Source organism: Pelodiscus sinensis, chromosome 2, assembly GCF_049634645.1.
Source record: "Pelodiscus sinensis isolate JC-2024 chromosome 2, ASM4963464v1, whole genome shotgun sequence".
NCBI lineage: Eukaryota > Metazoa > Chordata > Testudines > Trionychidae > Pelodiscus > Pelodiscus sinensis.
In genome coordinates, this window is record NC_134712.1 from 91,921,769 (window position 1) to 91,938,057 (window position 16,289).

The window sequence follows — 16,289 nt, forward strand, 5'->3', positions numbered from 1 at the left end:
TCCGAGAATAGGATTTGGTTTAATTGCTCATGTAAGAAGCTATCCGTTTTAGACTGAGACCAGACTGGGTATTTCAGGGATGGTGGGAGCCTCAAGTGGTGGGAAATTAGGATCTATCATTCAGGAGACATGAGATAAAATTGGAAGAGAAGTTTAGAAGAAGAACTGGAATAGAGAAGGGTTGTGGCAGATGCTGGGAGGGATTAAAAAAAAAATCCACAGTCCACAATCTCTGCCAAATTTTTGATCATGCCTTTGAAAAGTTCTGAAAAGAAAGCTATCATTACAGATTGTCGATTTTTAACTTGTTTTTATTGTCCATCATGCAAACAAAATTCCAGTAAAAAAGCCAATGGAGACAACGGGAACTGAATCATGCACAGCGCAATACAATATCCAGACAATGTTATCTTTTTTGTGGCAAACACAAAATAAGCTTTTCCATTCAGTACCATATCCCTAACACAGAAATACTTTACCTTATTCATTACCTTATTTAGTCATGGGACTTTACCTTCTCAGAGTCCCATGACTAAAATCTTATCATGACAGAGAGGTGAGCTACATAGCATAGTATTGCAACTCTAGCATCTATGGGCACCAGCAAAATTGTGTTATCCCAAATCCCTAGCAAAGAAATGGGACCTATCTCTTGCTGTACCATTAAGAAAGAAAATACAGAGTGTGGGGAGTGCCTTAGCTAATCCAATGATCTGCTAAGAGGAAAATAAAGAGAGATGCCTCAGTAGGTCTTGGAGGATTTTGCATCCTAATAATAATAATGTTTAATTCTCAAAAGCTGTGGAACACAATCAATGCTGAAATGAAGCAGAGAGGTTCAGGTAGTTATGCCATACAATCTCCTCAGTTTTTTCAGTGGCACCGTTTTCTTTCCCCAGTTCAAACACAGTGGCTGAAATGTCTTAGCAATAATGCTTTATTTTGTACTCATGGAATCCATGGTGTAGGCCCAGAACTGGGCATTTTCCCATAGGCCTGAACACTGAAAATATATACAAGAAGGACCATCCCAGAATATACTGTACAAAAAAAATGTGCTTATTTGCAAAGACCAAAGCAGTTAAAATAGCTCACTACATTTTGCAGTCTCTATAATTTGACTCACTGGATTTTTGACACTGGGAATAAAATATGGCCAGACCTATTAATTCAAATACATCCCTACAATAACTCTTTTGATCTGAGTTTACTTGGAGCAGAGAGGCTTTGGTTGTGACCTCCGTAACTCTCACTGTCTGATAAACAAGGAAGGATGGCAGTATTTAAAGCTGAATTGTGACATACTAATGTCATTAGCTAGGGCCCCAAAGTCTCTTAAGCAAGACTTAAAGTAGGTGTCAGTCTCTGTTGCTGATATACTACCAGAGTTGCATCTGTTTAAATAATGCTGAGGTTGAGAAAGAGATTGAAATCTGGTGTGAGCAGTGGAGCTCAGCAGGATCCACAAGGAGTGAGCAGTGCAGACTGCTGGGAAATCAGTGGGAGAGAGGCTGCCTTTTATAAAGTCATTTCACTGAGAAAGCAATGCAATTGGCTGATGAGGACTCTGAGCTGGGTGATTGTGAGACCCAGTGTTCCTCACTGGGAGCATGCTCATTTGTTATAATGAAAGTATCACCTTCTCAATGGTACAAGCACAGTATCAAATGCACTTCTCTGACAATGGGTGCTTTCTGCTTTCCGGCCCACCTCAGATGTCTGTATAAACAGCCAAACTCACAAATCCTGTTCTTTATCGTCTTGACTATTCCTCTCACTGTATGAACACAATTACCACTTCCAAATATCTTAAATTTGTTGCTTCAAATCTTCATTTGTCTGTTTTGATTACATGTATTTGCATTCATAACAGCTTAGCGAGCCCTTGTCAGAGCCCAGGCAGAGCGCGACAGAGTGTTATATTTAGAGCGGGGTGATGAAGGGGACAGAGGGTCATATTTGGAGCGGGGGGCAGGGCGGGAGAGAGCACCATATGTAGAGCGGGAGAGGGTGCCATATACAGACGTGGGGGCGGGGCGAGAGAGAGTGCCATATGAGGAATAAGCCTCAGAGCGGCCCAAAGAGAAGGGCACAGAGCGGGACACAGTGCCATATGCAGACCAAGGCTCATTCCGAGGCAGAGTACTATATGCAGAGCGCAATGTGCTGCTCCGTGCTTTGTGGGATGCAGGGACCCATGTGGAGTTCCACATCGATTGGGAGGCTAAACCCGTCGCCGAATGGGACACTGTGCTGCATGAAGGACCCCACTTAGGGCCACACACAGAGCGGGCCATTGGGACACCCACAGAGCGGGCCACAGGGCAAGACATAGGGGCACACACAGAGCGGGCCACAGGATGTGACATAGGACTGCGAACAGAGCGGGCTGCTGAAGTGCTCACAGATTGGGATGCAAAGCGAGACATTGGGGTGCGCACAGAGCCAGACACAGACTGAGACACCGGGCCACATGAGGGGTGGGACACTGGAACAGGCATAGCGCCACACACAGTCTCAGACATTGCAGAGTAGGACAATGGAGCAGGCCCAGAGCTACGTACAGCTGGAGGCATTTGGAGACTCATGGCATAGGATGGGGGAGAAGGCACAGAGCCATGCATAGCCGGAGGCATTTGGAGGCTCATGGCATAGGACGGGGGAGAGGGCATAGAGTCACACATGACTTGAACCAGAGGCGCACCCATGGAATAAGATGCTGGAGTGGGCCCAGAGCCACACATGCTTTGAACCACTGGGGCAGACATGGGGTGGGATGTTGGAGCGGACCTGGGGTCACTCATAGAGAAAGAGACTGGGACTCCCAAGAGGCGGGACACATTGTCACACACAGAGCGGGACACACTGTCACTCATGGAATAGGGGGCACTGGTAGCTGCAGCACGATACACAGACTCGCACATGGGGTGGCCTACAGGGAGGCACACGTAATCATATACGAGGGGGGCCCCGGTGCCAGACCCAGGGTTGCACACAGGAATGCAAACATACTCGCAATTAGCCTGGGAGGCAGAGCCGCCCACAGCCTGGGGGGCAGAGCCACCCACAGCGTGGGGGGGCGAGCCGCACACAACCTGAGGGGGCGAGCCGCACACAACCTGAGGGGGCGAGCCGCACACAACCTGAGGGGGCGAGCCGCACACAACCTGAGGGACAGAAGTTTCTACATTTGCATTAACATATCCTTTGCAGTAGCCAAACTTGTGGCATCTGAAGTTCGCCAGGAGCGTATGACAGCCTTCTCTGTAGGGTGTAAACTCCACTATGGTTCGTGCCTGGTGATTAGCAGCCAGTTTTCCCAAACTAAATTTAAGAGACAGAAAGAAAGTGCTCTGTGTTACATCCATAGCTTATAGTTATGCAGCAGCGAAAGCTGGCTCTACACCTGTAATATTTGATCTGTTTTGTGACAACTCTGCCATATACCATCTCTATCATAGACTCTGAAGTTTTGTCCCAGAGAAGGGAAGAAAAAAAAAAAAAAAGAATTCCAGTGAAAACATGAGTTTTCTTTCTTATTCAGAGGAAAATTATTACTCCCTTGAATAGAATTTTCCAGTGTTCTTTTATTAAACCCCACAGAGGCACTCACGGTTGGATTCAGCAATGGCGTTGTACTTTTTCACTTCACCTCTATAACTGGTAGCCAATTCCACCTGTTCGTCTCACTTTGAAAAGTACCATCCCCTTGAACTCTTTGTAAAGATAGTATATTCCCTCCTAACTTCACTTTGGCTGTTACACTACAGAGTTTTTTCAGAAAAATAGCCATTTTTCTGAAAAAAACTAAATCCACACTGGAATTGCATTCTTTTGAGAAAAAAATTGAAAGAACAGAGAGGGTTTTCCAACATTGGTAAACCTCTTTCTATGAGGAAGAAGCCTTTTTCCAAAGGGAGTTCTTTCGCAAGAAGAGAAAAGAGGAAAGAGCACAGGTACCCTTGTGGACATTCTGCCCATAGTAATCACACCTTACATGCAAGATAGCGTCCATTCAGTCTGAACGCTATCTATCTAAAAAGCAGATTGCTTTTTCGATGCTCTTTGACAGTGTGGATGCTCTCTTTTGGAAGAAGATTTTTTGGAAGATCTCTTCAGGAAAAGCTTCTTCCAAAAGAAGCCTGCAGTTTAGACATGACTTTTAGGTATTCTGTTTCTGGTCTGATTACTTCAAATTCATTGAGCTTAATAGGATGAGCTTTACATAGTTATATGAGAATGCACCTTAATAGTTTTCTCTGAAGACTACATAGTCCCAAACTTTGTCAGAAACCATAGCAATGGATACTAACCAGTCGCTATACTCCTTTTAGGATAGAATGGCTGTCCTTCCCCAGTGGATAAGTTATGAGCTTTTAATGTAGCCTGGTGACTAACACTGCTTTTTTCTAATTTTGAATGAACTGCAGGTTGAAGAGAATGCATGTTGGGTATAGTGACTGTTTAGTGATGTATATTTAGGGAGATCCCCTTCACAGCTGCAAAAGGATTATTGTACTCTTCCTACTAAGAGAAGCTATGCACAACATATCCAACTGACATTTCTCACATAAGAAATAATGTGCTTTCTTCAACAGATGGCAGCCTCTACCTATTTTTAACTTATGAAAACTATGCATATTCTCCCAAAATTAAATGCTCCATCATTTGTAAGGGAAACTAGACTCTTGGTACAGTTTCACAGCAAAGACATGGACTGATGGTAAAATAAAGTCCTCTTTAACAATAGAACACTTACAATTTTCCAATGTTGTATTCAATCTGTGAATTCTGTTTAAATATTTGTTAAACTTACTCAATAGTCGCTGGCTCTTTGAACAATCCAACACCTTCCAGGCTCAATACACAGTTCCTCAGATCCTCCTGGAGGGGATTGCAGAAGGAGATTTCTGCACTGCATGGAGCATGCAGCCTGGGTTGTCCTAGGAGCTGATGAAAGACACAGGAACTCCTATGAATCAGCTTCCATATGAGAAGAAACTAAAAAGATTGTCTCAGAAAAGGGACTACTGAGGTGGGATATGATTGTGGTCTATAAGATCATGAATGTTTGGAAAAAGTAAATAGAGAAGTTTTATTTAATTTTTCTGACAATACAAAAATCAGAGGTCATCCAGTGAATTCAACAGGCTTCAGGATTAAGACAAATAAGAGGAAGTACTTCTACAATTAATCTGTAGAACCCATTGCCATGGGATTTTGTGAAATCCAAAAATATAACTGGATTTTAAAAAATCAAGACAAATTAATGGAGGATTAGATACATCAATGGCTATTAGCTAATTTGGTAATGGATGCAACTCATGCTTGGTGTAAACCTACATTTCTGAGTACAGAAGCTGGAAAGGGAAGTCAGGAGTGGTTTTATCCAGAATTACCCTGTATCATACATTCTACCTGAAGCTCTGTTACTGGCCACTGTTAGAGACAGGATACTGGGCTGGATGGATCATTGGTCTGATCCAATATGGCTGTTTTATATTCTTGCATCCCTTCAAACAAACAGCATTTAAACTAGACTAGAATTTTTAACAAAGCCGAAACAAATAAAAAAAAATAAGTGTAGATTTTAAAAAGGAAGGATTATTCACATAAAATACCTTCCTTGTTTAAAGTTAGGAGACTTCTCTCATGTGAGTGGGGTCAATTGTTATTACATTCTAAATCAAATTCTCTGTTGATAAAATAAACAAAAAAAGAAATTTCAGCTGCTTCTAAATTTTTCATACACTGTGCTCTATGTGTTTGAGTGTGAGAAAGAGTTTAATTGACCAATAAGCATCACCCTGCTGTGCAGCAACTAAGGGATATGCTTTACCTTAATATCAACAGGAGGCTTGTTAATCGCAATATCTCTGTTCCCCATTAGCACTTCACCAGCACATCCTGGTTCTGAAATAGCTACCACTCTTATAATATTGTAGTCAGAGAGGTGAGGCCCATATTGATCATATGGTATGTGCAGTGGGATTGTTTTCACTGTAAAGTAAAATTATTTTGATTATTAATCTGGCCCTTTGAGCTCATATTGCCTATCCTTTCTTGTCCTGTAATTTGACTGGCACTGAACCATACATGTTTTACAGTAACTTGCCTAGAAGCCAGCTAGAACCATAGAAGCTTCACTGTGAAAGTGCTGATCTTTGGAAGATCAGTACAAAACCAATTCAACTGTCAATATTAAAGAATGAAGATCCACATTAATCTAATCTCCTGGGGCTGCTAAAATCCCTTTAGCTAATCCTGATTTACCTGCCTCCTGAAGATAGTATAGCTTTTGGACCAACAAAAGTGAATTAGACAATTCCAATGTTTCTTACCTTCCCTTGGGCCCAGAATGACATTCATATTGTCCTTCCAGAACTGATCCAATGGGTATCCATTGCATGTCATTACTTGTGCACACAAGTTGAAATTCAGGTTCTTGGGCTCCTTACGTAAGTTTTCAAGAACCCACTGCAGACAGATATCTTGGCCATATTCAGGACAATTAGCCATCTTAAGCCTCATAGCAATACCAGCATCACTCAGGAATGGGCTCCGGAGAGATGTTAACTCTCTGTCTATATCTGAGTTGGGAGCATCAGAATATCCAGAATGAATTTTTCTATAAGCTCTGTAAAATGCTTCTTTGTCTTTCAGAGAACCTGTTGATGAAGATATGAGACATTCAATTTGTTGGCGATACAGCCTCTCTCTGACTTACGAACTGGTTATGGACCAAGCAATTGGTTGTAACTCGGTTTGTTTGTAAGTTGGACCTCATAGAGTTATATGCGACCGCGCTGTTCATAAGCACAGATCGTGTTCGTAACTCGAGGTCCGCCATTTACGACAGCTTCGGTCGTAACTGCAAATGGTTGTAAGTCGATCGTTCGCAACTCGGGAACCGGCTGTATATGCAATCATAACTCCCCCAGTCCAAAAAGGAATTAAATTCCTTCATCTTCCCTGCTGGTACAGTCAAGTACAGAACCATAACCCAAAGATAATGCATTTCCTCTCTAAGGGCTTGTCTCTACTTACCAGAAAAATGAGATGTGGAGATCAATCTCCTGGGGTTCAGTTTAGTGGGTCTAATAAGGACTCACTAAATCGGCCACTGATTGTGCGCCTATTGATGCTGGTATTCCATTTGGTCATGAGGAGTAAGAGAAGTTGAATGAGAAAGTTTATCCCATTAACCTCTCACAGTGGGGATATCATGGTAAGTTGAGCTGAAATACATTGACTCCAGCTACACTATTCATGTAGTGGGAGTTGTGTATTTTAGTTCAAGTTTCTCCCATAGTGTAGGTCTGGCCTAAGATATGGTATTCTGAGGAGAGAGGAATGCACAAAGAAAATAACTTGGAGAACATGCTTAGTTGCAGGTTTTTACCTAATTTTATATCTCTAGAATAAATAAAGAATTCAACAGGTGTTCAGTGTAAGTCTCAGAACCAGCCTTTCAGAACCAGAATGTGTACAATAGGCCACATCACATACATCTGTCTAAACACAAGAGATATCTATCAGAGGACATTGTCAAACATCTAGCTTCTTGACCTTGCTCCTGTTATCCCTCTGACATAGTCAGAGGTTTCATTTTCACAGTAACTGGAGCTCCAATCCATTTCACACTCCTGTAAGTATTGTGCTGGATAATCCCTTTACTACTCTGGCATGATGAATAAATGTAATAACAATTTACATTGACTTAAAAAAAATAAAAAGAACATGAGGGTATACCAGATGTGTCAGGTAGCTAATTGATGGGCACATATCTTGACATAGTTGATAACATCTTCAGTCTCAACTGGTGTAAGTCCTGTTTGAAGGATGATTTAGGGCCTTTCAGATGTCCTAAGAAACCAAACCCTGATATCCGTTATTCCCAACTACGGCACAGGCTGGGCCAAAAAATGAATGAAAATAGAAGGAGTGAATAACTTTAAACACAATCTTTTAAAAAAATCAATTATACCCTTTAGAATAAGGGTCTTTCCCAAAAATGAGATTAGTCTGGAGATTTACTTTAAAAGAGGGAACTTGCATAATGAATAGAACATTTGTTTATATCTCTTATGATTGGCATTTGAAATTCCTGTGAATCCAGGTAAAATATTTTGCCCATACCTAATTCATACTTGTAAGTTCTGGTGATATCCTCACGTAGATCATTACCAACGCTCTTGGTGCTGATGTATTGCCCACAAGGCCAAGTGTCATAGTATAATTTTGTCTTTGAGCCAGAGCCTTGGGAAAGCCAGCCAACACAGCCTGCATTCAGCCGAGAGAATATATGATGGCCATCATAGTCCAAGTCCAGATCTCCATCTTTGATGCTTCTGACCCAAGTAGGACCACAGCAAATTGAACCTAACACAGATTAAGCCAACCATATTATTATACTATGTAACACAGCATGCCCACTATATAATCTGAAGAATGAAGAAAAATGTAATAGCATTTACAGAAACACAGGTTTCATTTACCTGTACCAGTCTCCAGGGGAGTTGGATCCAGACACTGCCAATCACCACAGTGCTGATTTAAATCTTTGCGGGACATCCAAGATTCATTCCAACAGTGATAGCTCCTGTGGGATGTAAAAGTTCAGAGACTGGTAATCAACTCTCTGGAGCCAGACTTTGGTACAACTCAAAATTCTGAACCAATAAGAGAATAAGCCTCGGTGGGCATATGAACGCGACCATTGGAGTCTGATATTGCTTTAGCAGGGTGATAAGGAGTCTCAAAAAGCCAGCTATCAAAGAAATGATTATCAACTCAGTGATCATGATGGAAGACGATGGCCCTGAACCCTGATGGAATAGTGTTTCATAATCCAGTCAGTATTTTTGGAGCCATTCCAAGATAAATAACCACATTTGCTGGTAGCATTAAGTACTTATAGTTTGCTGACTGTTTTATGAGCATATGATTCTCATGTAGACTCAGCAGTCAAGCAAGTATGATTAGTGTATAATTATATCTTCTTGCTGTGTGTCATCACAAAGCTCAATTATTGCAACAGCATTGCAACACTAAAGAAATGTTGCATTTTTAGGCCTATGTGTGTCATTTTACATCGGTAAAAGCATTTGCTCAAAGTTGATTTCACACTTACCAAAGACTGTCCTTGCCACGCAGAGTTTTGCCAGTACAGTCAAAAAGTTCATTGACAACAAGGGGGTTCTCAGCATGGTGAGGAGAATAGAAGTTTGTAACAACACGGCTTGGAATTCCCAAACACCTCATCACTGTAAGGGAAAAAGTGCTCCTTCTTAGGTCTTTCTGTAGGCTCAGCAATAGGGGGGTCTAACTGAGCAAACATCAAGAGCCCTCTATAATGTCAAGTGCAAACTATGCACAGATACAGTTTCACAGTGTAACAAAAATGCCCATCAACCAACTGAGAACCTGATTTACCTCAATAAGTTACTAGTTATAAACTTGCCATGGAATTTGTCTGTGTTGTTCAGCTCACTAAAATATCCTCCCTTCTTATGGGAAAGGGTAGCAGTTTGCAGCTCATTGCTTTGGCTCCCAGATTTTAGGAAGAGATATAGTCAAGTATTTCATTGCAATTGTCACTGCTTGTTCTTCTGATTCATCATCCAAGCTTGTGCTAGAGGAATATACAACCCCATGCAGCACACTGTACTTGCTCAGCCTTTTATCACTGGTGCAAACACTCAGCAAGCACGGGAGCATACAGCACTGACTGGAGACAAGGCCAGATGGGTCTTGCAGTAATGTTTTTCTTCTTGCTCTGATCACTACTGAGACAAAAGCTGCATCTCACTTAAGGCAGCCACTTCCCAGTGAATTCATTTTGGTAACAAAAAATAGATCTGTTTTTTTCCCCCCAGTGGCTTGCAGATCAGGCGAGCTGCTTGCTACAGGCTTCTGGGGAGGATTGTTTTCCTTGACCAGTGTGGCTCTGTCATTCCTTGCCAGCTTGAGGTTGGGGTTGGGTAAGGGACTAGCATACCTGTGCACATTACTGATGCAAGAGATGCAGAGTCTCCATATCTGACAGGCCTGCATCTGCCTTTGTACCATTGCTGAAGGATGGGAACACTTCCATTCCATGACTGTGGTTTAGTCCCCTGAAGGTAGTCGTTGTTTTGTGGGAGCTTCATGATGCTGTTACTGCCATCGCTAGAGATCTGGAAAACAGACACAATAAGTCTAAATACATGATCACTCCTCTACATCCTAAGACTTTTCCAAGAGAAATTCTGCACTCTGTTGCTGAAACTGTGAAAATTCTGATTTGCATGGTGAGTCAAATTCCTCCCTGCTTAACTCCATGTGTGGGTTTCCTGTGTATTTCACTCTTCTCCTACAACCTAGCTCACTGCTGCTGATGTATTCAGTGATCACATGTGGTTAGCCATTCACTTACCATGTGGTTTACCACCACGCTGACTTGCACAGGATCATTGCGCCAACTACTTTCACAGTCAGATTCATGATGGTAATTTGCCCCCATATCTAGGACTTTCAGGCAGATATCCAAAATACTATCTTCAAACTGTGTGCACAAAGAAAGAAGCATTTTACAGATACTATGAAACTTGATAACTTTCCTTTTATTGCTGGGATTTCTTCATGCCTCTGAGCAGACCTTTTTTTTTTTTTTTTAAAGGCCAGCACCCAAGTCATTGTTAGGTATCTCATATCTACTGGCAGAAAGGATAGGATCCTTTCAGAACATGTCAGTGTAGCCTCCTGTTTGGCCAATGGAATCATTTCCCTTTTTGTTCAGAACCCCAGTAAGAGGTTCCTCATCCCTTCCTCTAGGAAAGTCCCTACATTCTTCCCAATCACAGTAGGGCCAAAACAAAGTTAATTTACCTTTTCCCCAAGAGATGAATGTCTATTCTGTAGGCCTCACTAGGGCTGCATGAGAAGTGGTTTCCCATCAATGTTTCCCATTCTGTGTGAGGTCTAAAGTGAGATCCTTCAAAATTTCCTTTTGAATTTGTTTCAAGAAAAAGAGAGAAAGAGAGACTGAAAGAGAGAGAGAGAAAAAACAGAGAGAGAGGGAAAAAAACAGGGAGATTGACCAACTGACTCGATAGCCCAGGTTAGGGCAGCCTATGGTGCTTTGGGAGACCCAGGTTCTGAATCAAGCACAGCCCGGGTCTCAGTCAGAATGGCCCAAATACTGAGCTATCAGCTCTCTCAGCTCTCCTCCTCTGATTTTTTTTTTTTTTAACTGTAGTGTGGTCTGGATTGGCACAAGAAAAACTCATGCAAATCTGTAATATACCAGATATTTCTGTAAATTTCAGATTGTACCTGTGCTACAGAAAGGCAAGATCAGTCTGGGGAGCCCCGTTAACATAGTCTTTTGAATTATTGTTGGTTTCTACAAGTTCTGAACAAGTCTCAGTGTGACATTTACCTGCCCAAAGTTCCATGGCCTAGAAGTAATGTGCTTGTGAACTCCCTGGTACAGCATTCCTTGTTCATTAAGGACATACTCTTCTCTCTGGGCTTGATTGTACATATACACAGGGTCATCTGGAAAGGAAGCAGACACAGAACTCTTAGTCTGATTTCTCTACCACTCGCTTTCTCTTTCCCGTCTCTCATTCTTTACAGATCTGCTTATTTTCCTGACTTTTTAAACTTAAATTTGAGCAACACTTTAAAGTATCTCATCGCCTTGGAAATTTTGTTGGTGTTTTGGATCAATTGTTTAATAATCACTGTATAATCTGAAACCTGATTTTTATCATATCATTTTTCCTTAAACAGGTTGCACCCAACATTAAATATATAGGGCCTGAATTTTGGATGTACTGAGAACTACAGACTTCAACTGACTTTGTCGTTACCAAACACATCTGAAATTCAGATAGTATGTGTTTAAATTTGGCATCTGAAAACCAAGGCACCTAAAATTACAGACTCCTTTTGAATACCTGGCACTTAGTGGCTCACTCCAATGCCATACAGGTACGTCTACATTGGAATAAAAGTCTCAGGCCATCTTGGGCATGAGGAGCTCAAGCTGTGGGGTTAAAAACTGCTCTGTTGATGTTTAGGCTCAGGTTGGGGCCCAGGGTTTAGAAGTCTCACTGTTTGTGGGGTCCCACAGCTCAGGAATGGATCAAGCCTGAATATCTATACTGCAATTTTACATTTCTGCAAGTCCAACCTCTGTAAGCCTAAGACAGCTGACATGAGCTAGCTATGGTGTTTAATTGTTGTATACAGTAATTACTCATTTAACACGTGCCCGCTTAACACATTTTCGCAATAGCATGATTTTGTTTTAGGGAACGTTTTTCGAATAACACGACTGTCCCCGAAATAACATGAAAATAATCAAGTGGCGGACTACTTCGTGTGGTGGTATAAGTTGGTGTAAACAGTGGTAATACACATGAGCGGATGAATACATGTGGTCACAGTGCTCCTCAGCTCACTCACGTGTTTATCTTTGTGTTTTAACAAATCGCGGTGACTTGGGTTGCTAGTCATCTAATGTTGTCATTGATGACCCAGCACCAACAAAAAATTGACTTTGCCACCGCCACCTGAAATGCAATCCCCACATTTTCCATTATTTGTAATGGGAAAATTGACCCCGCATAGCACGTTTTCACTTAGCACGAACATTTTCAGAAACTCATCTATAGTGTTAAATGAGGAATTACTGTATACCACGAGTCAGTAGTAACAGCCAGGAATATTACCCCACCTACTGACTCCTGTGCAGTGCACTATCCACTTGATAAAACTGCCTCTCACTTCAGACAAATTTACTTCATTGGGATATCATGAGGCACTATAATATTCTGATAGAAAGAGCTGCAGAAATGGAAAAACCCCAATATACTTCAAAACTAACAGTTTTAAATGCTCAAATGAAAAAAAATGAGTTCCACATTTCTCTGGATTTTCTGGTCTTCAATGTCTAGATTGAACTTTCAGGAGAGAAAATGACCACGCGAAATCTGCACTGGAATTGCGCATCTGAAAATATTTTTTACTATCCCAAGCACCCTCTCCTTTGATCCAACTGTTCCTTATATTTTGGTTAATTTCAAATTCCTTCAATAAGCAGAACAATAAATATCTCCAGTATTTCTCTAACCCCTCCCCCCCCCCCCCCCCCCCCCACTTCCTACAGGTTTCTTACCAGCACACCAAGGATTAAAGAGGATGTAAAAGTCTCCCAGACACCGGTCATATGTATGATGACAAGATGTGACGTGCATATTGAGAATGTGGCGGCCAATACAGGCATTGGTTGGTGGGAAAAGGGTGATGTTCATGCACTTCTTTTGATGAGGTTTGTAGCAAGCACTCCAGCAGCTCTGATCTATACATGTGCCAAGAGAAAAACTGCACTTTGTCCCATTTGACTCACAGGGTCTGAGACCTTTTCAGGAAAGGAAAAATATAAGTATGCATGAAAATGGATGAATCATATTCAACAGAAACATACTTTGTCTAAATGCCATTTTATAATGTAAGGCTTATAAAATATAAGCTCTTTTATTTATGTGAATAATGCACAGCACCATTGGGAGGAGATTAAAATTCCACATGAAATGCAAGAGGGCTTGGAGAAGAAATCTAATGCAGGGCTGGGCAAGATGCTGCCTGGGGGGCCTGATCCAGCCTGCCTACCATTTTTATCCAGCCCGTGGACTGCATCTGGCTGCTTTCTGTTCATATTCTGCTGCCCATGCCACCGAATTTCCAGGCAGTGGCCCAGGTATTAGGATCCTATTTGAATGTGGCACTACCATGGCAGGGGCTGGAGCAGCAACCTCCAAGCAGCCTTTAAAATAGCAACCCCAAACAGCTGCTAGGCAATGTGGTAGAGGCGGAGCCAAGAGCTGTGAGCCCAGTAAGCCCTTTAAATTGCTGCTGTTTAAGGGGCTCCCAGCCCCACAGGTATCACAATGCCTGATAGCCACCCAGGGTTGCTGCTGCTATTTAAAGCGTTCCTGGTTACAGCACTACCCTGGGAGGAGTTGGAGCTGCAAGTCCATTAAATAGCACCAGCAACCCCGGGCACCTGCCAGGCAACACACTAACAGAGAGGCTGGAAGTCGTGAGCCCTTTGCTCTGTTTTTACGTCAAAGCCTATGACATCAAACAACTCTGGTGGGAGGCTAGTCTCCAGTCCCACCCCTTCCAGGGAGCCAAAATTCATTAAGTTCCCGTCCCCTTCCCCCCCGTGAAAACTATTGCCCACCCCTGATCTAATGGCACAGGTATCGAATGGGTAAAGATTATTTATCAGCAGAGGACTGAGGGAAGACCATACATCATCATGCAGCTTGAAAGTGATTACCTGTCTCCACAGTGAAGGAGATGGTGTCTGTGGAGTTATCCCATTCTCGGTTTTGGAAGTTCACATAGAAGTTGAAGGCCTGGCCTCTCCTCACTATCTGTTTGTCAGTGCCGAAGAAATGAGTGTTATGGTTTTTGCAGTTATAAGGGCAGTTCAGGTCAATGTCTCCCAGTGTAATAGCTGCAGGAAAGGAGAGGAATGAACCCAATGAGAAAAAACATGTCATTGAGGACACATTAAGTAATACCTGTTGCCAAAGCTTCCTGGAGGAGGAGAAAAGATGGCAATTAAGCAAAGCAATGTATTTTAATTCTTAAAACATTAGTTAAAGAACAAAAAATATTTCAAGTCCTCCAAATGTTTGAGGAACTGTGTAATAGAAGCATCTTCCCATATGAAGCTGGTTCCTTTTGTAAGGAACACACAGCCCACCACTGCTCCTAAAAGCATTAACATGTTGAACTAAGATGATGAAAGAATTTACATGTTTTATAACTATTGCCAGCTCTAAGCAAAAGCATCCCCCAGTAAGGGAAGACTACAGCCAGGCAAACCTCTCCTATGACATGCAGATGAATCTGTAACTCATGATCAGTCAAGAGACCGTAAACCCACTCAGCCAACATATATACACCAGATTAAAATATAAACCAAATTTAACTGGAGACAGTGAAACCAGGGGAATCCAGATGTGGTTTAAGCTGCATTGCCACAACCTTCTCAGTGAACTCTCCTAAAAATAGAAGATTCTAACCAGAGTAATAACTGGAGTTAATCAGCATGGCCAGATAACATTTTGGGTGCAAACATCTAACAATTGCATCTTAAAAGGAAGCTAGAATCTTACTGTAAGCTAAGTCAGCCATTTAGAATCCAATCTAATACTGCTCATTGGTTTCCTTCAGCCAGTGGGAATTTAGCTCCAAATCACTGGGAACACAGAACATTAATTATGTTTACTTTATGCTTTACATGCAGTTGATTTGATAATTTGCCTTTTCACTCCTCTCAAATGCTATCACTCCATCTCGGCATCATATTTCCTGTCATTCTCTAGGTTTAAAATCACTGTTGATATCTATAAGTGTGGCCTGATTTTTGTTGGCTATTTTAAGGGAAAAAACTGAGTTCAAGCATAAAGCAACTTTCACAGGAAATATTCCCTTCGTACAACAAAACTCACAACAAAGTGAACCTAAACCACAAAAATGATCTCTTGGCTTGAATTCATGCAGCAGTATGCCCAATTTTATACATGTTACTGGCAGACGTGTTAATCTCCTTGCCTTGTCTGCCACCTCTACGTTCAGATATTAGTCACATGACAACAAAACTCCAAAGCACTCACCTTCCATTTTCCTTGCACCCAGTTGAGTTTCTCAAGCAGACTAGCACCAAGTTCAATTGCTCCTTCGCAAGGTTGAAGCTATACACCAAGATCTGGTTGAGTTCATCTAGGACTGTAAATCTCATCTCCTGTCAGTAGTATTTATACACTTATACATATTGCATCAACAAATGCCAATTAACCAGAGAATGTTTAGGGTGAGGCCTCACTCACAAGTTCATTGATGCTAATAAACACCTGCGAGTAATTTTAACTTCAAACATTACCAGAGTGAGTCCTACTTAAGGAAGGGAGGAATTTTGGTTCTTTGCCAATAGCATAGATATCACCAGTAGCCCAGATCTTGGGGCCACGTCAGTCTCATGATGAATCTGAAAATCTCCTAAGCATAGAAAACCATGTGGTGATACAAGTCACAGAAATGGAAACACTCTGTGCCCACCTTTACTTATAACAAAGAATTTACTGGACAGAAATTTAAGTTAATCAGCTGGATAACATCTAGAATTTCCTGTGGAATGCAGGCACACATTACATCCAACATGACATTACTTGCCAAGTTGGAGGCTTGGAGTGCAATACACCATAGTGGATACTTCCTTATTA

At 41.8% G+C, this 16,289-nt stretch overlaps 1 protein-coding gene across 1 annotated transcript; it reads right to left on the reverse strand.

The window, feature by feature from the left end:
• Positions 1-298: 298 nt before the first annotated feature.
• On the reverse strand, positions 299-15,891 carry LOC102451818 (protein-glutamine gamma-glutamyltransferase 5). Its single transcript, XM_025183822.2, has 13 exons — positions 15,684-15,891; positions 14,336-14,515; positions 13,169-13,411; positions 11,423-11,541; positions 10,418-10,546; positions 10,001-10,178; positions 9,134-9,266; positions 8,499-8,602; positions 8,140-8,382; positions 6,342-6,668; positions 5,840-6,000; positions 4,817-4,950; positions 299-3,324 (listed from the first exon to the last, which is right to left on the reverse strand). The coding sequence occupies exons 1-13, from the start codon at positions 15,688-15,690 to the stop codon at positions 1,875-1,877; spliced, it is 3,408 nt and encodes a 1,135-aa protein (XP_025039607.2). The 5' UTR covers positions 15,691-15,891; the 3' UTR covers positions 299-1,874.
• Between the last annotated feature and the right edge of the window lie 398 nt (positions 15,892-16,289).

What these genes read in the sequence shown, in the direction of transcription:
- LOC102451818 (XM_025183822.2), bottom strand. An exon ending in GGCCATGGAACTTTGGGCAG is followed by an intron (nt 10,547 to 11,422) that starts GTAAATGTCACA and finishes TTGTGCACACAG; the next exon opens with TTTGAAGATAGTATTTTGGA. An exon ending in AGCCTCCTGTTGATATTAAG is followed by an intron (nt 4,951 to 5,839) that starts GTAAAGCATATC and finishes GTCTTTCATCAG; the next exon opens with CTCCTAGGACAACCCAGGCT.